This window comes from Pleuronectes platessa, chromosome 9 (genome assembly GCF_947347685.1).
Source record: "Pleuronectes platessa chromosome 9, fPlePla1.1, whole genome shotgun sequence".
NCBI lineage: Eukaryota > Metazoa > Chordata > Actinopteri > Pleuronectiformes > Pleuronectidae > Pleuronectes > Pleuronectes platessa.
Window position 1 is genome coordinate 5923436 of NC_070634.1, and position 27721 is coordinate 5951156.

Sequence of the window (27721 nt, forward strand, 5' to 3'; positions counted from 1 at the left end):
ATGTGTGTGTGTGTGTGTGTGTGTGTGTGTGTGTGTGTGTGTGTTTGTGTGTGTGTGTGTGTGTGTGTGTGTGTTTGTGTTTGTGTGTAGGTTTTATACAGGCTTTGTCCTTGCCACGGGTATTTGTGTGCAATGCCAGACACATGCTTATGAGTACACAGCATGTATTATTAGTTTGGCCATATTTACACAGATCACTTTTATCCCCGTGTGCCATCACAGCAGCTGTCCCTGTAACCAAAACGCACACTCCATGGTAACACATGCACTGTTGCTCCCCAGCCTGACTTCAGTTCTCCTTGTTTGTTATCCCACATTGTGTAATTATGGTCAGCGATGATACATAAACAGCTTTCACAATCAGCTGGGGCTCTTTCACAGAGTCAGCACTCAGGGGGTAACACGAGGGGAAGGGGGGAGCGGGTATGTTGTTGAAGTAGGATAGTAAGTTTTTTGGGCAGCTTGGGGGCGATGGACATCCGCTCCAGCTGTGTTTAGGAATCTGACAGATAGTGCACTCCATTAATTCCCTTTATTAAGCCTCTGGGCCCAGGCCAAGCCAGGGAAAACGATTGCAGCTGTAACCCTTCACATGCTGGCTGGACCGCGCACTCGTGGCCAGATGTCGCCCTGGGTGAGTCAGAGATAGAGCGAGAGAGAGGACTGATGATACGGACTTGTTGCTCGATATGCCTGGAAATATATTCCTGTGTAAATAAACAATAATGGATAAACAGAGCTGGTATTATAGAGTAGAAAAAGAGACATTTTCATAGACATTTACCAAAACCCCAGCTGAAACACTAGATAAACTGGTGTTATCGGATCTCCAAATGTTGTGACATTCAGCCATCGAGAGAATATTGTAATTATAATTTGGTAAGTGAAATGGATTGGATTTTGATCTACCACATGAGCAAGGCAGCGACTTTTGGCCAAACACCAAAGCCTTCACAAGGGCCTTGAAAATGATTCTCTTGTTGCTTGTTGGCAGATGATTCAAAGCAAGATTATCCCTTGATGTTGTTTGAAATATTTATCAAAAGAGACAATGCAAGGAGTGGCACAAATCATAAATATCAAGAAATATAAAAAGCTAATTCAAAGCACATTTTAAGAGGCTGAACCGTCATTCGCTTTGGAAACATAAGTGGGGCTCAAGGAACAGATACTTGGGATAGAACAAAAATAAAAGGAGCCATAGCAACCATATGGAAGCATAAAACATACCATGACAAAAAGGCCGCTGTTGAACATGATTGCAAAATGGCATTATATTACCTCAAAGGGTTAGGCGAAATTGAGAATGGGATCAGCTCACTTTACAGGATCGCAAAGGCTGCTCAAAAGAGATTGTACTCTGCAGATTGTAAATAGTAAAGGTGTTCAGTATGCACACTATTTGGCCCCCAGTGAGGACTGTAAGCCCCCGAGTTAGGGCCCATGAAGGACTGGATTTACACGCTTCTCTCTTGTGCCTTTAGTTTTTACAGTCACCAATCGATGGGTACATTGTGAATGACAATTAGTTCAAGCTCACTCGGAGAAAAGAGAGATGATATTTAATGATGCAAGCAGGGCAAGTGAGTAGATGACAGTGTTGGAAAATTTAGTTAAGGTGGGGGTCTCTGCAGCCGACCGTTATGGCGTCCCCCGGGAGCTTCTTGCACGAAGCATGGCTAATCCAGAGCAGCCCCCGGCCTCCTGCTTTACAGCTGACTGGGGAGAAACCCCCCCAAAAGCGCCCTCTCTGTAGTGTGAGGAGCAGGGGCGAGGCACTGGCAAGCAGCCCACACACTCCAGCTACAGTATGTATGAAAAAGCACAAACAAGCCTCCTCATCGGGGCAGAGCAGGGACCATTAGGAGTTTCCAGGAGGACCTGGTCACTGAGTGCAAAGCAAGGAAGGACAGGCACACACGTGCAGATGCAGCATCTGGGAAACCCTAAAGACAATGTGTTTCAAAATGTGTGGATCCTTTGAGTTAATTAATCAATAGCTTGTTTGCCCGGGGTTATGTGCCATTAAAGTTGCTCACTAGAGGTTTGTTTACATCCTCAACAAATACTGTAGTGTCAGGGATTATTAAAGTCCAGAATTTTATTTTAGGGCCTAAAATTTGAAAATATGATGTATTAGAACTTAAATACATCTAGGTAACTCATAGTTATGTAACGGTTCATTTAATTCTGCTTCTGTTGCACTTTAAAATGAGATTTTCAAGAGAAAGATATTTTAAGTTTAGAAAAAAAATTTGATGGCATGCACAGTTGCCTTTGCAAGTTTAGGTCATAACCTACTGTAACAGCACCTTCAATCTACCTCTCTGTATGAAAATTGCTTTATTAATAGAATTGCCTTCTCTGACCTTGGCTTATAAAACTACAAACAAGACCAACTTGGAGCTGCTAAGGGATCAGCTACAAACACTCGGGTCAGAATTAATCTCAGAACATTTGGCTTTGATGTGGGAAAGACTATAGATACCGACTGTATCTGTCAGTAGTTTGAGAGATAACGTGGTGTTTGAAGGTTATTCTCTACTTGTCTACTTCACCTTATATTAAATTCGGGATTCCATTTGGAATCTTACCTTCCTTCATATCTCTCGTACTTAATATAAGTCTGACATTTTACTCTGTGAAACCTGCAGAAAAACTGTTTTTTGTGCATTCATGCGTGTGTGTGTCTCCTTGAAGTCTGAAAGACATGTTGCATGCTTCTATTAAAATGTTTAATCACGCTTTGTTTATATCCTTGTTAACTAGCTACATCGTGCACATTGCTATGCCTCTCTGTCTGTTGAGGCCCAGCTGTTGCTCTCAGTAACAGTGTGAAACCAGCAACAGGACTGTATGTTGCTCATACATGAGTATGTACACTCTTGTGCATGTGCAACATAGAATCAAAACAGGAGCCTACCCATACAAATATTGTTCGCTAGTTGTCAAAAACTCCACATGGCGCCTTTAAAGCACAACGTCAACTCACACAAGGGCCTCAATTCGAATCCAGACTTGCATTATTAGTTAATCAAATAATATTGTAAACACCTTCATCATAAATGTGTGCATTTTTACAGATGGGCAATGGATGGGTGTTCAGTTGGCACCATTGCCTCCCACATAGATCTTAGCATTTTGCGTTTATGAGTGTCTTCATGTTTTAATGTTTCTTATATTCTTACGCAGTGCATCATGGTCTCTGTTGTACTGTTTAATTCCCCCTTAAGCTTTAACAGCATTACACCCCTCCTTAACTCCCCCAAATTTATATCGTGTTCACTTACTGTACTAAACCGTGTTTTAAGGCCATTTCTTCAAGGTGTATTTATACAGTGCATGCTTGTTAGTAAGTCAGTGTTATTGCCGTTTTTGTGCCAAAATATTTGAAAAGATGCATAATCACTAAAGCTCCACACACAGCTGTTTCCAGGATTCCCTTTAAACACAGCTGCTGAAGTGCTGTGTGTTTCAAACACTCCACCCATGTTGTTCCTCTCTTCTCAGTCTCTAAAGCTGTCACCTCAACAACGGGCAGTAAAAGAAGCTTTTGTGCTCCCCAGGTCCGAGAAAAACACAGAAACGCACAGAGTGCACGATGGCCGTTCGTGCGGTTTATTGTATAAATTTCTGAAAGGGGCATTTGAAAATGTGTTAATAATGGTGGCAAAGTGGCCGGGACCAGTGTGGAACAGTGAGACTATTGTCTTGGCTCTCTTGGAGCCTGCTGGAGAGATTAAGCACCCAGAGAAGAGATGAGGTACAGAGGAGAGGAGGAAGGGAGTGGGTCTCGGGGTTGATTTGAAGTGCTTGGATGGTGGTTTGGAGTGTGTTGCAGGGGAGGGGGTTCTCTTTCTCTCTTTTTTAAATGAGAAGTCGGCAAGGGCAGTTGGAGGCACGCAGTGTGTTGTAGTGCTCTGGGGCCATGTGGTTTGTATTAGTGAGGACAGGGTGTCTGGCACCAGCACAGAGAGTGGGTGGTGCACAGGGAGTTTAGGTTGTGTGAGGTTGAGAGGTTACAGGACATTTGGATTCAGATATGGGAGAGGATATGAGAGTCCACAATGAACCAAGCCAGTACATTTACATATCTTTGTTTGTAGATGCATTTAGCTGGAGCATTGCACACACACATGCATTAAGACTAATGTGCAAACATACTGTACTCAGACACTCTGTGGATTTTCATTAATATCCCAACACTTCACTTCATCTTGAAGCCCAGCTACTGTTTGTCCAGCCATCCTGTTTGGACAAAATGTGTCATGTCAATCCAAATTGTAAGGATTTTGTGGATTTAATGGAGGTGATGCAAATATGAGATTTTCTCTCTATTGATATCACTGAATCATGATGATGATAATTACCATTAGTTGTGGAGGAAAAACTCAAACAGTTGACTTTAGTAAGAGTACCAAAAAAAGAAAAATAATTCCATATTAACTTCTCTGCTTAAGAAGGTAAGCACTTAAAGTTTTCAAAGTAAAAGTACTTGCTGAGTGTGGCCTATTGCAGAATGTCATCATTATGGTTGAGTATCGCCTTTGTTTCTTCACCAGTGACAACTGCTGAATGACTCATCTGAAAGCAGATTTATCTTATCAAGTATTTATTGTTAACACATCCAGATGAAACAGATGAGATCGTCTAGTAGTTAAACTAACCCATGTTATGTAATACAATCCAGAACATTCAGTGTGCAATAATTCCTTGTGAACGGTGGAATTCAATATTAACACTTTCCTGAAATAGCATATAATAATCTTTGTACACAAAGGATTTAAAGCACGGCTGTTACATTAGACTATAAACGGGTCTTATTAACTGCTAACTTAAATTGCTTGGCTACCATCTATTGTAATGTGCATAGTCCTCTCAGATTGTCCAGCTCGCTGAAGCTCATTTGTTCCCTTTCCATCCATCCAACTCGATCAGATGTTGATGCTGCAGGACTCGGACCAGGAGAGTTCATCACCAAGATCCCTGCAACTGCAGAACAAGGAGAGGGTTTACAGTCAAAAGCTGCAGCTCTACCAGGAGGCCCAGCAGAGACAAGCCCAGCTTGTTCAGAAGTTGCAGACCAAGGTCACAACACGGATGAAAATTCTGAATGATCCAGATTATAAACACCTTCTTTAGCCCAACTGATCAGACTGTTTTCTTAAAATGTTATTCCAGGTTCTACAGTACAAGAGGAGAAGTGGGGAGCTGGAAGAGCAAGTGCTAGAAAAGACTTCAGAGTCTGAGAAGATGAGGTTGTTGGTACGTCGAGATTGTAGCATCATCTTCAAGCATCAAGTATTGATATATTTAAACCCTCAAAACCTCCAATGGAATCCAGCTTGTTCCTTACCCCAAAACATTTGGATGTGAAAGATTAACTGATATTGCCTTGGCAGTAAACTTGCATGCAATAGCTTCCATCTTCAGGTTTTTTAAGTAGAAGTGTTTTTTTTATTACAGCATTATCACAATGTCAGCATGTTACAGTGTACAAATACAAATTATTCAAAACAGTGTAAAATTATTTTACTCAAATTTGTTCCAGGAAAGCCAGTGTTTCTGTTTATACGTATTCTAATTCATTTAGATGTGAGGACTTCGAACAATTATATCCCCAAGTAACAATTTTATTGAAATAGATTTACATCCCTTATGCTCATTAGTTTGAAATGAATTGTTTTGCAAGCTTAATTTGAACAAGCTCTAAATGAATTATGCATAAGTGAAAAGTAAAACATGGATTTTTCATGTTGGGAATAAGATTTTATTGGAATATGATTTATTCAGCCAAATATTATTCTTGGCTGTGTGGCTCCCACTTAGAATTTGGCTTCGCAGAATTACACAGAAATTATGTCGCTTTAATAGGCAACTGCTAACTTGTGGCCACTATGATACATTGAAGTGTTATTGGGATGTAAGAAGTAGTTTTATGTGTGTGTGTGTGTGTGTGCGTGTGTGTGTGTGTGTGTGTGTGTGTGTGGGTGTGGGTGTTTGTGTGTGTGTGTGCAGCTTCAGGCCCACCTGGACTCAGCCCAGCGTCACCAGCGGACAGAGCAGGATCTCACCACTGCGATCCAGAATAAATGTGCACAGCTGGAGGAGGAGCAGAAGAGGTGAGTGATGGGCACCATGCAGAGTAGCTTACCAAGCCAATAAGGAAAGTTGTGCAAATTCTGTTTTCATTAGTAATTTACAGTATGTTAGGAAGTTTTTGAAAAAACGCACAAAGTTTGTCATTCCTATTTTTATACCTCTGTGTTGGCCTTAACTGTAGACAGAGGCGATAGGTTTTCAGGTTTTCTTCTGTACAACCATACCACCACCCCATTCTCATGAACATGACTTATATGGAGCGCTTCAGGGGAATTCCATTACATTTGGCACAAACGTCCATTTGGAATCAAGGATGAACTGATTAGATTTAGTTGGTCAAAGATCACTGTGACCTCATAAAACATGTTCTGGGTCATAACTCAATAATTCTTATGCTAATTATGACAAAGTTTCACACAAATGTCTAAAAGGATTGATGATATGATAAGGTTGTGTATCCAAAAGGTAAAAGGTCAAGTTCACTGTGACATCATAAAATTCTGCAAAAACTCCTAATAGATTTTAATAAATTCACTGTAAGTCTTCTCGACATATATAAATCTGGGCAGACAAGGAGGTAAAAGGCATTTTATCCGGCTGCTAAGGTTCACAACTGTGAGCCAGCAATTTTTTTTGAGACAGAAATCGAGCTTAAATATATTTGACAATATTTTTGCAGCAGAGATGTTCTCAGTAGTTGCTTGACCTCTCCTGCTGTTTTGTCCTGCCTCTGCTACATGGAGAAAGCAGAACCTGCCCTTGGCAGATAATCTCACCGTCCAATTTGTCAGAGAAAATTAGTGGGGCTATGTTGGCTTCCTTCTCCAAAGCATTTTAATGATACTTCCCATTAACTATGAACCTAGCTCTGCAGCCGAGGCCAGGGTTTAATGCTCTATAATTTATGCAGTTATGACATTTTATTTGAAATACCCATAGTGGAACATTTTCCAGGATCTGATCATTTTTACTGCCGCTTTACCAAGCTTTAACACTTTGTCATAAAAGTGTAATGAAGAGATAATTCTACAACCATTACATATATGTTTTTGCCAATAATTGGGCGTATTGAATCCCTCTTGCCCTACGCCCCAGTTCCCTTTCAACATTATACAGTACCATACAAGCAAACATGGGCTTGGCTCAATCTCAGAGGGATAAGATAACTTAGTAATATGGCATGCTTTACTGTAACAGCGTGTGTGTTCAGTCAGTGTGAGAATGATGTAAACATTTTTGTAAATGACTCTTCTAGATCTGGTTGAAATTAAATCTAAGTTGACACAGATGCTATAAAACTGTCACGCATGTTCGCCCTGTAACTTGGGTTGGCGAGGGTGGATCTACAGGCTTCAGATGTAGGAGTGATATGCCGGCTACATAAGCTATAAAGTTTGGTGGCTGTGGTTGGGGTATAAGGAGGCTGTCATGACAGAGGAAAAGTGCCAAATGGCCTCTCAGTGTCATAAGTCTTGCTCCTTCCAGGTGTGCCAGCCTCAGCCAAGTGAACTCTGTGCTGCGGGAACAACTGGAGCATGCAGGCGCTTCCAACCAGGGGCTGACAGAGAGCTTGTGGAAGGCCCGCGAAGATGCTGAGTTGCGCGATACTCGTCTGCGGAGAGAGCAAGAGGTGAGAAAAACCACAAAAATGAAGAGCTTGTGTCAGGAAAGCAACAGGGGAAGCTCAAGTTCATCCCTCTCTGCACATAGATTGTGCAATTAAACTCCAGTTGAGTTCACATGGGGTAGGAATTCCATTCATAGCCAGTTTTGTCAATTCATTCTCATTCCCTGTTCATTTCATCGCTAAGATTTTTGAGTTGTTGTTTCCTGTGAAAACATTCCAACTGCTGAGGGGGAGGAACATTTTGTGTAAACAATCTGGTGTTTGTGCTGTAAATGGGCTACATCTGTCGATTCAGGGAAATCCAATTATTTTCATGTGTGCCAGTATGAATCCTGGAGTTCCAGTATTGCATCTGTTTGGTATCACAATAAAATGAGAGGTGCCATCATCCGCTGTACGCAACCCTTACCACCCACCCTCCAGTCTCCAGCTCCCCTGTTGTCTGCTCCTCTCTGCAGACATGTGCCTCCCGCTTGAGTCGTGAACAGGCTCGTGTCAGAGCGCTGTGGCGCCAGGCCTCCTCCCTGCAGAGCACTTTCACCCAGCTCAGGACTTTCACTGACAGGTGAGCTTGGCGTGCTCCCAGAAACCCCACCAGCAACCCAGCATTCCACAAGAACCCCCACCTCTTTTGTGTCTCACACTCACGACAGCACCCACAGTGCATTTCTCTCAGGCAACGATCAAAGTGGAATAGGTCAATGGGGTCGCCGGTCTCCCCTGCTCATTGTTTCACCACTGGGGAAAAGATGTCTTAAGGTGTTTCTGCTAACTGTTGAAATCATCCATCAGGACAAAGCTGGGGCCCTATGGGACATGGCCTCAATCATATAGAACCTCTGTGAGCAGTGCTGAAGAGTAATTTGCTTTAATAATGATTACTTTGGCTTATAGACAGCTGTGATCACGTCACATCATGTACTGTAATTCAAACTGAAGACTCTTCAAAGTGAGTCTTGATATCGGAGCTTAATCACTACAGATATTCCATCATTTTCAAATGCAAACAGACTGTTATGAATGAAAAGAGCGTGTTGTGTTTCCTTACATATTAAACATTCTGTAAACCTAAATGCACATGACTCTATTCAACAGGTCTCTGTCTGATATGCGCGGGGAGTGTGCCGCTGTCGGCCAGCAATTGCATGTTGCCTGTGTGAACCTAGAGGCCAGAGTAACACAGGTGAACACCTCTGAGGGTGTGGAACTGTCAGGCCTGGACAGGCAGCTGAAGGTCAAGCTGAAAGAGGCCATGCAGCTCCAGGGACGGTGGGATGCAGAGAAAGTTGATCTTAACTCCAGGTGAAGTTATCTCGTCTATCTGGACCTCGTTGTCACAAGGCTTCCTTCATGTTTCGCTGAAAGCAGTAATATTATTATTACTTGAACCTGCATTTAGTTTAAGGACCAGTACAAAATTGACAAACTCTGAACTTATTTCATAAAAGTCCAAAGATTTTCATTACATTTAAATATGTGTTCAGTAATTTTACTCATGACGTTTAAACCCAATGTCGACCTGTTGTTCTATTGAGAACATTTATATTCAAATGTATCTCACTTTCCCACTTATCCAAGTTGAAAATCAAAGTAGGAACTATTTATAGATAAACAACCTTTTTTTTTAATTATTACTGTAGTGAATTAAGAGCCTGATAAATTAAGAACCATATGTATGCTTTATACACAACATTTTATAAATCCAAAACTAGAAAACTGTGAATAAGGATATATAACACTGTCCACATGGGCTTTAACTATAGAATCAAGGTCTACAAAACAGCAGACTGTGTTTGTGGTTAGCATAATTCAAGGTTTCACCTCATCATACAAATTGGACTGGTAGCACAAATCCAACATTTATATTTCCCACAGTCTCCAGGCCGTCCAACTGAACAGGACTGTCAAAAAGAAAAAAAAATAGACAGAGTGTTAGGTCAAGTATAGGGCAACTTTTTCATCATTTCTTCATATGACTGCAGAGAAAGTCCAATATATTTCGATACCTTCAATGTCACACTTATATTAGTGTATAGGCTTTGATCATACAAATCATGCACATCAAACCATTTTCTTTTACCTCTACTTATGTGCTGATAAAGAAGATTCAAATACCATCCCCTATACACTCCAGTCAAAAGACTGCAGGAATGTCAGTGTCTTTGTGTTCTGGATCTGAGCTGCTTTTTGATCATATCTGAAGTTCTAGTTAATCCCATGGTTCTACTCAGACAACATGATAGTGTTGATGGCTGGTGGAGAGGAGGAATTCATGTCAGTGACTCAGGGAACTGTGTGTCTGATTTCACTCTCTGTCTACGTCTCTGGTGTTTCTAGAACCCTGGAGCTGTCTGACACTGTGAAGCACCTCCGGAGCCAGAACAGCGAGAAGGATGCCAGCCTCACGACCATGCAGATCAGTCTGGACAGGATGGTGGGACCCCGGCACTCAGAAGTGGGAGGTGGCAGATAGGAGGGTGGTTAGAGGGGGCTAAATTGGCTGTAGTCTGGACCTTGGGTTTGATAAACTCCACAACTTCCTTGTCTAGAGGGCTGCAGTCTGGCAAATGTCAATCTTGCTCTATGTGTTCTGATAATCTAACCTCAGTTGTATCCTGCTCAGGAGACGAGGAGAACGGAGGATAAAGCAGAGATGGAGGCCCTCCGCACTGAGATCCAAGACCTCCAAAAGATATTATATCATGTTCACCAGGTCAGAGGAAAAACAAAGCATTAAGCTGAGCTGTGAAATTTGATATTATACAAGAACATAAATCCTTTTTCTCTTCTTTTTGTCACTAACGTTCAGTTGGTTGGCGGAGAAGGAGATGGTGGCTTTGAAAGTGTCTCCTCGCCTCTGCACGGCCGCTCTCCTCTGAGAAACACCACTATGATGGCCGTGCAGACTGCTCTCTCCAAGCACCAGAAACAAACACAGGTACGACAGCAGAGCCTTGTCCCCCCTACTCCAACAATATCCTGAAAACCTTGTTAAAACACTGCGGGATGCTCTCATATACAAACCACAGGACCTGCATGGGTATCTAGATGCTGCCCTGGAGCAAGTGGACACTCTGCGTCATCACCTGCAGGAGAGGGAGATCGAGAGGAGAGACCTGGAGCAGAAGATCCAGGAAGTAGGAAGAGAAATGCAGGAGGCTAAAAAGGCCTCAGAGGAAAGCCTCAGAGAGAGCAACAGATATTGCCGCTCACTGGAGCTCATCTCAAGGTACAAACTCATCATGGAGTTAATGTCCATTTCCTAGATTGTGTCAAAGAAGATGTTACTTTCAAAGCACAGTCGCCTCACAGGAAGAAAGTTCCTGGTTCAGTCTGGTTAGGGTCTTTCTGTGTGAGTTTGCATGTTCTCCCTGTGTCTGTATGGGTTTTCTTTGGGTACTCTCCAGCTTCCTCCCACAGTTCAAAGTACATGTACATTGAGGTTAGGTTAACTGGAGACTCTAAATTGACTGTAGTTGTGAATGTGCGTGCGAATGGTTGTTTGTATCTATATGTTGGCCCCATGATTTGCTGGTGACCTGCCCAGGGTGTACCCCGCCTCCCGTCTAATGTTAACTGGGATTGGCTCCAGCTCCCCCATGAGCCTCAGAGGAACAGTGGTATAGATAGATGGATGGATTGTTATTCTGTTTTATATTTGATAGACTTCACTAAATGCCAGTGAATGTTGTCTATGGATAAAAACAATATAATGATTACAAATATTATACTTGGATTTATGTTTAAGTAAACATTGTTATCCAAAAACAACATTTATACAACACTGCAGAAGAGATGTTTGTTATGAGTGTTTGGTGGATGTTGGTTTTCAGAACATCAAGTGTGATGATAATGCTGATCATTGTGCAACACTCGTCCTCGACATACTCTCTCCCCGTCTTTTCCTCTGCCTCGCTCTATACCTCTCAGTGAGAAGGCCAGTCTTGAGAAGCTGCTTGCAGGGCTGCAGCAGGAGGTGGACTCCCAGCGTGCTGAGCTGGAGGCACTTCGGGGAATGTCACTGGAGCTCCAGAGACAGCGGGACTCCCTGAGGCAGCAGAGGGAGGATCTGGAGATGCAGCTAACACGCCAGCGCACAGAGGCCCAGAGAGGGTACAGCCTGAGCACGGAGGAATGACCGTTACACAACCGCACATCCCGTCACCCGTGATTGTTTTCAAGCTCCGTTTATTTAGAGTTCAGATCAGTAACACATGTCATTACCCCGATGACATTTGGATGAAAATGTAAATGATTTACATTGCATTACTGCACTCATGCAAGAGGGAATTGTGTTCCCCTTGTTTGCTGGGTTTCTTTTGCGGAAAAAAAATTTGATTAGTTGAGAATTGGAGCAGGACATGCGATACAACAAAAAAGTAACTCCCTCAGTGTTGTGGCCTTTGGCACCAAATTTCAACATTTTTCAAAGTGGAGATGGATTACCATCAGGGGATTTTGTTTATACAAATAATCTGTGTGTGTGAGAGACAGAGAAACAGTGTGAGGGTCATGTATATGATATATTTTGTGTTTCAGCAATAGGAGCCTCGAGGAGCTTGAAGGGAAACATTCTTATCTACGAAGGGAGCTTGTGACTGTGAAGGAGAGTCTGAATCAAATCACACTGCAGAAGGAGGTGTTGGAAGACGATAAGGCCAGCCTCGCTCTGGCTCTCACCAAGGTAGGATATTCTGATGTGGACCAGGTAGCCTGATGTGGATTACTGGATTCTTCCTGAGGGCCCTGGTGGGTTATATCTTTCATACATGTCCATGATGCACTTCACAGATGGAGTCCCAGAGTGCTGCACAGGAGGTAGCCCTCACCAAACTGCAGAATCAAGAGGCTGCGCTGAAAGATTCTCTGTCCAAAATGGCTGCCCTTAGTGAAGGCTTAGCCAAAGACAAGGTGGACCTCAATCGTATTCTGCTACAGGTAAGTAGGCGTGCAGTTGTAATGTTGATTTAGACTAGAATTAAACAGGACATAAGCTAAATATTGTTTTCCTCTTCAGACAGAAGGTGAGAAGGCCAAGCTCGACGAGCGCAGGCGAGAAGCTGAAGCGGATCGCACAGTGGCCAGGGAGGAGACAGCCCGGGTACAACAGGAGATAATGAATCTGCTCGCTGAGAAACAAGCCCTGGAGAGCTCCCATAGTCACTTGGAGAATCGCTGCCAGAAGCTACAAGCAGAGCTGAGGCTGCTGCAGAGGGAGACAGCTCAGGCCCTGGAGCAGCACTCCCAGGTCAGGGATCCCTAACCATTCACACACTCTGTCCTCATGGCTCCCACCACCTGGGAGAGTGGATGTTATTAATAGATTTCAGCAGGTTCATGAAGCTTGTTGTCACATGAAAATGTGTTGGAGACATCTGCACATCTGCCATGCTTTTTTTTTCATTCTAATGGGATGTGGAGAGAAGTTTTGTGTTTTATGAGTAACTTGGGACATAACAAGCGAGGGATCTTCATGAACAACTGTGAACTGGAAAGATAAATAGATAGGCAAAAAATGTCCAGTTGGGGTTTAGGGAAAGGGCCAATAAATTAACACTTAAAGTATTCCCATGCTTCCCTCAGCGGATCTAGATCGTTCCCTAAAGAATGAATAGAATCCTTTCCTGCTCTGTTTGCTGTTCTAAATGTGAAACTGGGTTACTCGTGCCGATCTCAGTTAGAATATAACAAACATAAACAATTTGACAAATTCAATCCAAACAGTTTTAGATAGCTTATCTGTAAAAACAAATAAGCCATTTAAAAAAAATGAAAGCTCTGAAGTTTCCTCCATTTCACCAAGCCCATATGTCATCCCCTTATTGGGCACTGCTCACATCAATAACACTGGTAATTCATCCCCTTTAATATTTGCCTCAGGAGAGGCTTACATTTTTGTTTGTGGCAGTTTATTAGGTTCAAAATTAAATAAATATAATAGTTGCTCCTCATACAATTTGTTGCAGTGAAACATTAGGACTTCCCCATTGTGATGGTGTGACAGTACCTGACCTTAAAATACAGTACGCGAGACATCAGGCCTTTTTCAGATCAAATACAGTAGGTTATAGTAAACAGCTCTGCTATTATAGAACTGACCTCCAACCTTGTTTGATTCAAACCAGAATAATAACCCGCGACAGAACAGTGTGACATCTTGGTATTAATTTCAAAGAAAAGAGCTTGGCTTACCAGAAAGATTAGAAACAGAAAAGCCGAAAAAGATCTGCTACGTTCCAGCTACGATATACTGTACCCCGTTTCTTTAATGTGTGCATCATGTAAAAACTTGTTAGGAGGGGGGGTTTTAAACTCAATTTTACGTTTTTTTAAAACAATAAATAATGCATTAGAGATGCTGATTGGCTGGCTTATATTTAGCAAGACCACGTCTGTCCCTTTCCCTGTGCTTCCTGTGTTTGTGCCTCCAGTCTTTTCGTTAAACAAAGTCTTACACCCCAGAATCTAGCTAAATAATATCCACATATATCATGTCTTCAATCATGAATCTGGTCTTATAGTTGAATAAATGCTGAGGGAAACTTGTGTTGCCTCACGTAGGACCTGTTTTTTGTCGTAATTATCGTGACATGGTGACAAATCATTTTTGTTTATCTTTGGGCGGCACATTTGTTATGTCCCTGCAGTTCCTGCACTGTCATAAATCACTTTACGTTTGAACTGAGGGGTATTTAAAGTTCAGTATTAATGCACCAAATCATTCTCTGGCTCAATAATGTACATATTCTCAAAGTACTGTAGATGTTACTGTCGAAAGCTGCTCCGACAACGACTTTTTTCTTATGCTCTGTTATGAAGTATTATTGCTGCTACAGTATTTTAATCGCACATAATGATGTAGTATTTACTGCTTATTACTGGCTGCTCAAAGGCAAAAGTATAAATGAATTGCATGATGACATTTTATGTATTTGTGTGTGTTGGTCTCCAGGTCAACAGGCAGATGCAGGCTGTGTCAGAGGAGCTGTGTGCGTGCAGGAAGGAGCTGGAGACACAGACCACAGCCCTAAAGAGAGCTACCCATGACAGGGAGGAGCTGGCCAAGGATAAGGCTGCTCTGGATGTCAGGCTAAACACCGCTGACCGAAAGGCCTGTGGTCTCACGCAGGAACTGGTTGCACTTAGGTCTGAGTATATTTGTGTATTTGTTTGTGTGGTCTTTAGTCTTAAATCTTCAGGACAAATTTCAGGTTTTCTGCAGGGCCGGGCTTAGGCATGTATCAGTTGGGGTTATGGTTAGCGTGAGAGTTTATGGAATGAATGTAAATCAGCCCAGTGTCCTCAAAAGCATCATAAACAACCAAGTGTGTGTGTTTGTGTAAGTTGGACCAGATGCCAATGTGTATTTAAGGTCATTTGGACTTTTTAAACAAATTTTACTCTCTCAAGCGCCGTCAGCCTCATGTAACAAGAGTCTTTAAGTAACATGGTTTTATTTGGAAACTATGCTCATGATGGATCATTGGATTTTATAACTTTCTACACCTAGTGGTTCAAAGGTCTTTTTTTTCGGTGCTCAAACCACTTTACCGCTGTGTTCCAGAGCTGAGAAGGAGTCCCTGGAGACGGCTCTGTTTGAGAGCCAGGAGCTTGCCTCGTCTCTGGAGGCTGAGTACACCAGGATGGAGGGGGAGCGGCACGGTTTGCTCCTGGCTAACGAGGCCTTGACGCGTGAGTAGTCCCCTCCCTCAGAGGTCCCACTGTCCTCCATGCCAAGCCCCCTGGCCATGAAGCCTTTCCAACAGCCCACCAGAGATCCATATTTCAGCTGTGAGCTCTGCAACAGCTGTGAGCTCTGATCCTGGAGCTGCAGGATCACTGTAGCTGCTTTCTCAGCTGACAAGGGTCCCACCGCTCCGCACAAACACATGGATCATATAAGCAGTGTTAAGCTAATGTATTCCACATAAAGACATGCATTAGTATCCCCTATAAATAAAACTCCTAATAAAATCTTGCCGATCCTTTATCATCTTTAAATCCAACCAGGCTGTGAGATTTTGGCTGTGGGTTTATTCGGCTCTCCAGGTGATGCTGCTCGAATGCGTGTCGATGCCGAACACAATTTGGCACAAGCTGCACAAGAGCGAAGTAAGTCGGAGGAAAAGTTTGCTCAGGTGGAGAGGAATGCCCAGATGACCGTGAGCAATAAAGAACAAATCCACAGAGAGCAGCTCGAGGCTGAACGTCGGCAAAAGGTACAGCAGAACTTAAGCAGAGCCCCGACAGAACCAAACCAATAAGAGCACTGGCTTTTTCATGAACTAATCAAGTGTATGTGGGTGCGTGTTTGGTGGTTGACAGGAGCAGCGGTGTGCAGAGCTGATGCTGCAGCGGGAGCAGGCTGAGGAGCAGCTGCGTCGACAGTGTGAGGAGCTGCGTGTGCACAACCAGCAGGAGCTACAGCAGGTGCAAGAGGAGCAGGCCAGGCTGCAGCAGGCCTTCAACCAAAGCCTCCTGCAGGCTGAGAGTGAGAAGCAGCAGGTTTGTGTGGTGACAGGATACTTCTGTTTTTTTAAAATAGTTTATGAACCAAAATGTTTTGGTATATTATGGTAGCTACTTGTTAAAACGCCGTCACCTCTAGTTTTGTCCTCACAGTTGCCAATGTTTTCCAGTATTACAACTGAGAAGATCCTGGTATATTTGGAAGTTGTATAAGTATACAGTCCATAGGCTTCTGCACTTGCTTGTTGAAGACGTTCACTTCTCATCCAAGAGGCTTCTTCAGATCCAGCTGATTAGTAGGAGGTTTCATTTATTTAACCTCTGTGGGTCAATGTTGAAAGTCCTTATGTTTCACAGGCCGGTCGCTGCATCCCCCAGCTAGTGGGTTGTTGGGTCCACCTTAGTCAAGGAAGCCTTATCCTTTCACCTCATCAAAAGCATGAAAGCTTCTCAACAGTATGTGTGAGGCCCGAATGGCCAAACCAACTTCATTTTGTGACCTATGTAAAAATTAGTCTGACCTCATAGTCTGTTGTAACCAGGCATTGTCCCAGAAGGAGGCAGAGAAGGCTGCCATCATAGAGAAGCTTGCAACCCTGCAGCAGGACTTGGCCACAGCCGACATGGAGCTGGAGCACATGAAGAGGGAGGCACACAGCAAACATGAGCAGGATAAGGTAAAAAGCATGACAGGGTCATATAAGCTCTTTCTTGTTCTGTCCGTATAACTCAGTATCGCCAATCGATTTGTGTTCCAGAATGCGATGTCTGTCCTTCAGTCTGAGCTGAAGGACCTGCGGACTCAGTTTGAGGAGTCATTGAACTCCCATGAGAATGGAAAGAAGAGTCTCACTGATCAGGTCAGAGAGCTGAGCCAACAGAGCGAGCATGCACAGCAGGAGGTGAGAACGTTTATGTGTGTTGCTGACTCAAACAAGACAGATGTTGATCTTTGGTGGCTGTTAGGAACTTGATTTTAACATATAAATATACAGCAACTCATAGAGTGCATATTTATCTCATAGGATGGATCTCATCAGATCTATTGCACACGTACTTTGTAAAGTAGGATCACTAAAATGGATAGGTAATTAAAGGCTTGTTTGGATTGGCAAATGATGCAAGACCTCAGATCTGCTTAGAGTGTGAGAGGGAGTTTGCACCTATCTGTACCAGGGGGAGGTAGAGTCATTAACCACAAGCCTCTGTTGATACAAGCTGCCGCCACAGAACTTTACTTGCATCAGGCTGCCATCAGGTGCAGAGTCTGCGTTGCCAAATCCTACAAGGAACGTTGGTGTCCACTCGTAAGACTCATGATCTGATCTTGCTCTCTTTCCTGTCAAGTCCGCTGCCGGAAAATGTATCCACTGGCCTAATATAAACATAAAAGTGCAATTAGACTATAATTTTGGCCAAGTGACATACCTCTCCGAGCCAAATGAGAGCCGTAAATCTCAACTCACGGGGTCGCTTGAGGTCAGGATTCCAGGCACAGGGTCACCGGGCATTTAAGTGAAATAACAAGCTCACAGTCACCTCATTAAGATGTAACTGCTGAGCTGCGAGGGCCTCATCTCGCCTTGATTTAATAGCCTGGTTTTCCTGGAAAAGTGGACTGTTTATCTGTGTGGGACGTTTTGGTTTCAGTGAAAATGCAAAAATGAGGATCATCCTGTCTTCGCTCCGTCTGCTTAGTCTTGTCAAACTACACTGAATGAGGTTGTGTGGAGCCAAAGCAGAGGAGTCTTGAGGTTTGGACAGCCCTCCCTTTTGCCATATATCAAGTCAGGCTTCAGTGACACTGTCATATTTGGCTGCCACTCCTACTCATTTCCTTGTTTGATTATTTTCTGTAATCCTATCTCGGGATTCTCATGTCAGACACTGACAAAGGGAGAACCAGTGAGCAGTGTTGGACTGGGAAAGAAATGCAGCCCTGGATTTGTCCGTTGGGCTCGGGTTGGTAAAGGTTGACATTTGGGGAAGACAAGTTCCCATGCACGTCCTGAATGATGGGTACTTAGAAAAAGCTGGTAAAGAGACGGACAGCGCCAGGATAAACTTAATGGCTCTAATGGCCACTGGCACTCTGATGCTGGAGTCCATCAGGATTTGGCCCAGTTTGTCCAATGGCCAGTCCGACCATGCCAGAGGTGGGAGGATCCGGTCCCTGGTACCATAATTTGAAATTAAAGTTTGAGTTAACCCCTAGTGTAAATAAACTAGTGGGAGAGTGTTTATTTTCTCCCTTGCAGCAGTGAGAGGCTGGCTCCAGTGGGACTCCAGGTCCCCCTCTCCCATCCTAATAACACAACACTGCTGCCCTCATATTCTCGGCCCTTCTCCTCTGCTCCCACCCAAAAAAATCTGATAAAATAAAGGCCAGATCAGCACTCGCTTGTTTTTCTCACATTAGAGTTTATGAGAAAGAACCATCTTGTGTGGCCTCTGAACATAACACTCCTCCTCATCCCGGTCCTCATCCTCCCTCCTCCACCCACTCTCCCCCTCGTTCCCCCCCTCCTCAGGGGGGCTGCTGTTTATCATGTTGCACTCTGTGGATTTTATACACTGCGAGCTGCAGCGAAGGAGATTGGAAGAGACAGCAACTGGCTACAGGCCCAAATGGCTCTTATCCATGCCCAGATAAGCTCTGTCCTCCCTATTTCTCCCGCTACACATATGCTGCCATAAAACAGAATATAGGTCATCCTGTATCTTGAGACCTTGCACATAGCACTTAGAGTAAGATATGCTGAGGTTTAGCTTTCAAACAAAGACGCTCTAATGCCTTATCTGATCCTAAATCAGTTTCGCAGTATGCTGAAAGATTTTTCAAATTGTGATTATTATACACATGTGTTTGAGTGTTTGATGTGGTGTACATAACAGCCTGATTGAAGTTTTTGATGAATTTTGAGGAAAAAAGAATTTGTTTCTGTTTTAAATGTTTTATTGGATTAATATTGAAAACAGTATATATCCATTTGAAATGTATGATCAAATAAATTCTGGATTGAACTGACAACCAATTTAAGAAACCCTGGAACATCAACAAAAAGTAACAATTGCTGTATTGGAGGGTAAGTATTAACCTTATGTATTAATGGTAATAAAATGTAAGATTATAATAATAATCTATGTGAAAGTTATTTATCAGATTTGCCGTTTGACTAAGACTTCCCAATTTAGCCTCATTGATAAAACATCGTTCCTTTCCTTCTCCCTGAAGTTAGAAGGCCTTCGTCGGGAGCTGCAGGAAGCTGAGGACGGACTTATTAAAGGGCGGAAGGAGCTGATTGAGGCCCACAGAGGGCTCCAGGAGTGTGCACAGGAGCGGGACAAGCAACGGAAAGAAGTGCTGGACCTGAGAAGACTCCTGGGTGATGAGACCAGAGAGAAAGAGGCCATCCAAGCCTCCAACCAGGAGCTCAGAGCTTTCATTAAGCGAGCTGAGAGTGACAACAACAGGTAGAGCTGTGTTTTACTGTTGTGCTCTTGGTGCATCAATGGATGTTATAATTCTTTGCTAATTTTAAGTATCTCTTGAGAAGCCTGAGACGATCTGTGGAAGAAAGAGAGCAGAAGGTGGCTGTCTTAGAGGAATGTAGGAGCTCGATGGACCAAGAGGCAACCACTTTACGGAGCAGCATGAGGGAACTGGAGAAGTCTCGCCTGCAGGCACGCAGAGAACTGCAGGAGCTGCGCAGACAGGTGAAAGGTCATCCAGGTCGCCTCTTTCCATCTGATTTATTATAAATAAAGGATTACTTCCAAATAGTTTGCGCTGTGTTGACACGAGCAGGTAAAGATCCTTAATGGTGAGAACAGCCGGCAGAAACAGGAGCTGTTGGAGCTGCAGGCCCGGTTATGTCAGGAGGAGCAGAAGGAGGAGGAGGCGCGTCGCGAGGCTTTCAATCTTAAGCAGAGAGTGCTGGAGTGTGAGGCCGGCAGAGAGGCAGCGCTGAATGAGGTAGAAGACCACAGCGAAGTAATCTGTTACCATGATGCTAGAACAAAGTTTATACCTTTCCATACACAGAGACATGAAGAATGCCTCCAGAGACATGAGGATGTTAACATAACACATAGTGTATTCCATTGTAACAGTGATGGGATAGCAGCAGTTTTATTATGAAAACTTGATAATAACTGTCTTTATAAAATTCTCAGAGCTATCAGAGAGAGAAAAATAGAATCTGTTTTGATGCAAAGGGAAAAATGGGTTATGTATTCAATGAAGTTGGGTTTCTAACCTCGTCTGTCCCATAACTATATTTTTAGGGTCCCCAAGTTCTCATGACCCCAGCAGTTAAAGTGTGCTTGAGTTGTCAAGTGAATGTATGGCATGGTTAAATGGATAGCACTTCATTATGATGTATATGAAGCCTGGTTAATGTATCCTTTTTTAAGCTAAATCCAGTAAATATCAATACACAATGCTGGGGTTGAGAGATTTCAACATACTTTCTTGAATAAGGCCTATTATAAATCGCATTAGAAAACAATGCACAGCTCTTTACAGAAACCATGTACACATTACTGTATTAACACAGTTATGTGTCAGTTTATAGTTAATACTCAGGGATTTTTTCATACATTACAGTTAATGTGTTAATCACTGTGTTTCAGTAATATATTTGGACCATGCCTTCAATTCTGCAAACGCAATGTAATTCTGACTTAAACACAGATCACCTAATGGAAGCCAAGAAGATAAATTGAGGAAGGCCAGATTATCGTGTAGACCAAGATTAGAGATAATTGAATTATTTCAACATAACAAAAACATCAACAGACATAACCAACAGCTTGTGTAATAAGGACTGTAAAAAAACAAAATGCCCAATGTGAAACGCTACAGGGCAGCCACAGATCAGCATCCCTGGAAGTATACAACCTGTGTTTCCTGGTCTAGTTACAGTTACATTGTTACATTTATAAAACATTACAAAACTCTGTGGTTAAATAAAGACAGCTGGCAGGAAATACCTGGTATGAACCAACAACAGTGTATATTAGCGTACTCAAAGCACCACAGTTATGACATAACTATCACGCATATGGCAAAAACCACAGTATAATATAATATATAAATATATATGACTCACGGAGAAAATTAGGTTTGTCTTAAACCCAGTCCTCTGTATATTTGCAGTTTGCAGGTCTGCAGCGTCGTTTGGTGGAAATGGAGACTGTAGAGCAGGAGAGCCGAGAGCTGCTGCAGGAAAAAGAGGCTCATCAGCAGCACAGTAACAAGCGGCACAAAAATACCTCTGCCCTGCTGGAGGAAGCGCTAGAGGACGCCAAGGTCCAGGTCCAGCAACTCTGTGCTCAGGTCTGCCTTGCTGATAGTAAGGTTCAGGGCCTGGAAGAACAGCTCCGGCTGGGTGATGCTAAACGCAAGGACCTGGAGCTCAGGCTGGCAGGGTTGTATTCTGCTTTGCGCCGCACAGTTGGCATCAAGCTCACTAGGATTTCAAACACACCTGGGTCACGTAGACGGTCTCCCTCTCCTTGGAGACGCCACGTGCAAATTAGAGGTAAGGTCATGCATTTTTAGAATAAGGTTTTGTGATGCCTTGTGTCATTATAAGCCTATTCATTAATAAGTCTGGTGTCTGGTTAGGAGGGGAGAGTGTGACAGACGGATCTGTGTTGTCCTTGTCTCGTGATGAAGATGAGGAAATGGACGTCGACATGGTGCACACAGCTCTACAGGAAATCCAGCAGGAACTCAGGGATGCACAAAGACACAGGGTATATTTGATCCTCCTACTGACTGAATATAGATCGTTTATCTAAACTTGTTTTTTTTTCTCGTCAGGAAACCATATCAGTCATTTCAACAATCGTAATTCACTTATTTAATGTTTGGTGACTATTTGTCACTTTCTAAACTCATGAATTCATGTTTCCTTTAGGATGAAGCCAAGGCTCAGATAGTCAGTCTAAGTCAACAGGTGACACAGCTCAGAGACAGCCAGGAAAAGTCAGCCACTCAGGTCCAACTACTACAGATGTCCCTGAAGCAATCAGAGCAGGGTAGGAGAACCAGCGGGTCCTATAAACACACACTATATATCATTTAGTAATTCCATTGAGATCTACAGCCTAACATGTTTTTACAGGAAAAAGGGAGATGGGAGAACGATTGCACGAGGCGCATATATCTCTTTCCTTGCAGGAGGAAGCAGCATGTCGCTCAGAGAGGGAGAAAAGAAGCTTTGAGGAGGAGGTAGCTCAACTCAGGGCCAGTGTGCAAGCTGCTGTGGCTGAGTCCAGGGCACAGCAAGTATGTAAAAGCCAAAGAGATAAAGACGGCAGAGAGTGCAACATCTTAAGAGGATACTATGAAATTGTTGAAATCCTGTACCAATTCCTCTACAGGATAAGTTGGAGCTCTTGCAGGGATCAGAAACGCTTGCAAAGGCAGAGCAACGGAAGCTGAAGGAGTCTACGGAAGCAGCAGAGAGCCGAGCCAGCCGCCTGGAGCTGTCTCAGCGAACACTTGAGGGAGAGCTCCAGCGGGCCCAGCTCAGGGCGGCTGAGCTTGACGCGGAGGCTGGGTCGCTGCAGGAGAGGCTGACGGAGCTGAGGAGAAAGCTCGGCGAGAGCGAGGACCGGTGTGCGGCGCTGAGGGTGAATGAGGAGAAACTAACCACGTCACTGGGTCGAGCCGAACAGCACGAGAGCCATCTGAGAGAGCAGCTCAACAAACTGTCAGAGACTCTCAGTGACAACAGGAGCAACAGTGGAAACCTGCAGGAGCAGATGCTGCAGCTGCAGAAGGCTCTGACTGCCAGTGAGCATGACCGGAAGCTGCTGCAGGTATACAATCTGTCTCCTAATGACACTCACTCCTAAAGTGGAAGATACAGAAACCAATTCTGAGCCGACATCAATTTCAAGATTTCTCCATTTCTGTTGAAACAACCTTGCACTAACATTTTTTAAGACTTAATCCTCACTTTGATTTACAGGTCAGCTACGTAACCTTCTCAGCTCCAGACTGCAATTTTTTTATTTACATTTGCTGCTGTGGTTTTTTCCTGAAAGACCTCAAAGACTGAGCAATAAAATGCTCAGGCGAGCTCATTAATTCTCCCAGAGTTTCTCAGGAGAGCTTTCCGGTCTTAGTTTAGGAATGAACTTTAAAGATACTGAACAAACAAAAACACAACATTCTTATTATAAATCTCTGGATTTGCTCAAAAGCTGCTAGCTTGCTGCAGTGAAAAGTCTAGTTTGCAACTTTGAGCAGTATTCAAATATAAAGGAAGGTGAGAAGTGCAAGGTCAGTGGCTCATTGTGTAGTGTATGTCAACATAAGTGTGTTTGTGCGCGCCCATAGGAACGTCTGGATAAAACACGAGATACCCTTTCAGAGAGCAAGAGGCTCAACCACACACTAACTGAACGGACCCAAAACCAAGAAAGATCCCTAGAGGACCTGGAGCTTAAAAGTTCTGAGCTGGAGAAACATAACAGAACCCTGAAGGAGGTGAGTTAATTTGAAAATAAAAGGAGTAAACGGTGTAAACACATGTATTAAAATTTGATTTATGGATGATTAACTGTGTCCCAGAGCATGAAAAAGCGGCAGAAGGCTGAACTTCAGGCCCAGGGCAGCTCCCAGCAGCTGCAGAGAGACAAGGAGGAACTTCTAGACAAGATCATCAATCTGCAGAGCTCTTTGCAAAAGCTGCAAAGTGAGAGAACAGAGACAGAGCGGCTGATGACACGACTCGGGAAAGACAAGTCAGCTCTCAGAAAGTCACTGGAGAAGGTGATCTGTCATATCAGCTGCCCGACTTAAAAACATATTGGAATGGAAATGGTCTTAGGGTTGGTAAATAAACGTAATTTACATAGCGCTTTAGTGGATCCTTGTGACTATACAATACAACACAATACAGCAAAATAGAATTTTATTAATCCAGAGAGAATTTTGGTTTAAGGCAAGTAAATGAAGACAAAAACAAGATACAGACATGCTCTGACAAACATCTGCATAAACAATAAGACAATAAATCTCAATAAAAGGGCTGCATTGAGCTCTACATTACTGAGCTAAAAGATACATTTATTTAAAATTTCTCACGGTGACAATAAATAAATCTAATTCATGTGCGTTGATGGAGCACAGCATTGTCCTGTAATGCCTTGTTGAGTAGTCTGAGGCCGTACCTGAAGCATTTCAGGACTACAAAGTTATAGGACTTAAAAAATACAAATAAGACAAAGCTTTAAGGGTGAAGATGATATTACTAATATTTTGTCTTTAATGGGGGCACATTCCAAAAATACTGCATACTGCTGTTTCCAGAAGTGTGCCACATTATAGTGCCATTCATGCAGACACTTAAAGGTTCAGTGTGTCGAATTTAGTGATATCTTGTGGTGAAGTTGCGAGTTCAGCTGAATACCCCTCACCTTACCCTCCCCTTCCAATCAGGAAAGAGAACCTGTGGTAACTTTCAGTTGTAATAAAACTCAAAAGGTGTTCAGTTTATCCAGTCTAGACTACTCTAAAAAAATGGCGGCCTCCGTAGAGAGGACCCAACCCCAATGCAAATATGAAGTGTTTCAATATAAAGGACCCATTCTAGATTGAAGAAAACAAATTTGTACAATTTAGATGAAGAACACTCATGAAAACATCGCTTGGATTGTTTCATAGGTTTAATACTTGTCATCACTAGAAAACCAATGTAGAGTGATGCTTTTTAAGAAGAGATGTAAAAACAATATTTCACTTAAAGTAAGACGTAAGACAAATATACCATCTCTGGGAGTAAAAACAAACTAGGACCCCAATACATTTGACATGTTAGACTTTTGTTCAGTGGTTTAGAGTCTTGGTTGCTTAATATGAGGTAAAACATCAGAAATAAATGAGGCAGCCAAACCAAAAATGGCTTTGAATGCAATTAGAATCAACTTAAAGTCAATTCTACAACTGCTGGAAGCCTTTGTACATAAAGAGGCCAGAGATGAAGTAATGTGTTTAATGTTGGTCAGAAGCTTCTCTGCCACATTCTGGAACAAGTTAACACACGCCGAGTTACAACACATACATGGGCAGTTAATCACGGGAGGATCTTTTGAATACTTTGCTGTTTTTATTATCCTTTCTTTATGTAGTTATTATCTTAATTTTCTACACATTATCTTGTACACTGCACAAAGCTGGTGGAAACCAAGAGGCTATGTGCTTGGCTTGCGCTACACACATTTACAGGAAGGCACATGAGTGCAGAGCAATCATGGTGAAGTTGTTCACATTATGTTTGTCAGGTGGAGGTGGAGAAGCTGAGGAGGGAGGAGGAGGCCGCGTCAGCAGCCAGGGAGAAGGAGCACTTGGGGCAGACAGTCCGCAGCGTCAAGCAGGAGCTGGATCAAAAACTGGATGAACTGCAGACCCTGCAGGTGAGAGGAGGTCGGATTAAAACCAGGGATTAACAGGAGGTTACTCTGTGGGGGACAGGGCAAATGATTTGGAAGAGATCCCTACAGATATGTTGATGGACAATTTGTCTTTTCCATTGAAATACTTGACAAAACAGAATAATCACCCAGTCAAGCAGGCAGTTTATACAAACAGCTCCACATCTGATATAATAGACATGAGGAGATTTGAATATAAATCTGAATGTTACTACACATACATGCATTAGACGGTGACTTCCAGGTTATGGCAATAAACAAATCCCAGAGGATTACTAAGTATTTGCATATATTTACATAGCATGGTTAATCTATGAATTAAATCAAAATCGTACTGCAGCTAATACAGCTGCAACATGAATGCAGATAAATTGAAAAGCTGATGTATTTCTGTCCATGCGTTCCACCTCTTTTGCTCTCCACATATACTATTTACCTTCGGCCTGCTCAAACGTGAATGGTCAAACTAGAAACAGAGACCAGAAGGCTCCGGCTGTAAATCTTGTCCCTCACCTTTTCTGCATATTCAGAATCTGTTTATATAGATGAAGAGAATTTTGACTTCTTTTTTTGACTGATGTAAAAAATCAGTTTGACCTATATTTTGTGCAGTTTCAGGGACCTAACTGCAGGATCATAATCCAGACCTTTGTCTCTCCTGTGCTCCATTTCCAAATATGTTCCATGGGAACTGTCTTAGGCCCAAATCTCTCAGGTGGAGCACTCTCATGCACAGCGCCTCCTGGAGGTGACCGCACGCCATCACCAGGAGCTGGATTTGGATACAGACCGTCTGAGAGACAGTCAGTTCCAAGCAGAGCAAGCCTTAGAGTCAAGAGAGAAAGCTCATCGCCAGAGGGTCAGATGCCTGGAGGAGCAGGTATCACAGTGCTTTTCCCCTAAATATTTGAATCAATTGCTGTACATACTTACAATGAGCAAATCCAGTTTGTATTTTTGATTTGAAAATAGTAAAACACAAACATTTTGTGCCATGAGTTTGCTATATCTCAAAGCTTTTGTGTTTCTCTATTCGCCTATTTTTGCTTTCTATAGGTGCTAACGCTCAAAGAGCAGCTTGAACAGGAGACGAGGAGACGGCTTGCCTATTTCAGTCAGATGCTTCCGCCTGGTGTGTAGGCTGAGACCCTGCGATGAAGTATGTAGCACCTCTGGCCTCCTCATTCACTGCTTTTCTGGCAGCTTTCCCCAACAACGTTATGTTACAAGCTGCGTCCACATTTGGAAGCTCACGCGCACACAAACACACTCCCAGGGCATTTTCCTCCCACCCATGCACATGTGCACAGCGGATTACATTAATCTGCAGGAAAACTCAACAACAACAAACAATGAGTGTTTTGTTTATAAGTGGACTGGACGTGCCAAATTGTTTTAAGGATTTCCTCTGGCTCGTTGCAGTTGGCGTTTCTAAGTCTGTTTATGCTGTGTCATCTTTGTTAAGGAAACAATATGATGAAAGATTTCCTTGGTTGGTGCTTTATTCTTCTATAATAGTTCGTATACACATTTGTCACAGTGATTTTGTACCAATTTTAAATGTCACAATCATGTGTTTCCTAATGAGAATATATGTCTAAATATTTACACAATCCCCTCGTAGATTTGAGCTGATTTTTTCCTGGTGCTGTGATTTGTAGTGTTGAGTGCTGTTGTAAAAATTCTATAGAGTCGGTCACTCATCTTATGTATTGTGTATTGTGTTTTACTTTAACAATGTGTGGAACATTTTGGGATGTTTGTAATAAAACTGGGTGCATCAAAACACAATTATGCCCTTTTAGTTTTTCAAAAGATCTTGAGATGTGCCTCCATGTGATCAGCAATGTTTATTCTGCTGGCCACACAACTTTGCTGTGGAAAGAAAGTTTTCTGGTGAAGGACAGCGCTGCCCTTTTCCTGGCATGTGTGAGCCCTCGCTTTGGGTTCGCACCATTAAATCGCTTTGTGGATTTAGTGTTGTGGGTGAGAGAATGACCTTCGCTCTCTGTTGACAGTGCTGTCCTCAGGGTTTTCTCTCAGAGATTGTTGGCGACTCCGAGTGTGTGT

The 27721-nt window shown here is 43.0% G+C and overlaps 1 protein-coding gene across 1 annotated transcript; it reads left to right on the forward strand.

The window, feature by feature from the left end:
- The first annotated feature begins 434 nt into the window (after positions 1-434).
- crocc2 (ciliary rootlet coiled-coil, rootletin family member 2) lies at positions 435-27551 on the forward strand. Its single transcript, XM_053431398.1, has 34 exons — positions 435-634; positions 4939-5088; positions 5182-5265; positions 6019-6122; positions 7588-7732; positions 8188-8294; positions 8825-9031; positions 10067-10163; positions 10353-10442; positions 10539-10667; positions 10759-10958; positions 11660-11842; positions 12269-12413; positions 12521-12667; positions 12747-12977; positions 14682-14875; positions 15294-15421; positions 15779-15948; positions 16055-16234; positions 16741-16875; positions 16957-17100; positions 19434-19672; positions 19756-19915; positions 20007-20174; positions 21360-21744; positions 21831-21961; positions 22126-22246; positions 22333-22496; positions 22592-23032; positions 23556-23705; positions 23790-23990; positions 25502-25633; positions 26352-26531; positions 26708-27551. The coding sequence occupies exons 1-34, from the start codon at positions 593-595 to the stop codon at positions 26789-26791; spliced, it is 5568 nt and encodes a 1855-aa protein (XP_053287373.1). The 5' UTR covers positions 435-592; the 3' UTR covers positions 26792-27551.
- Positions 27552-27721: the final 170 nt, after the last annotated feature.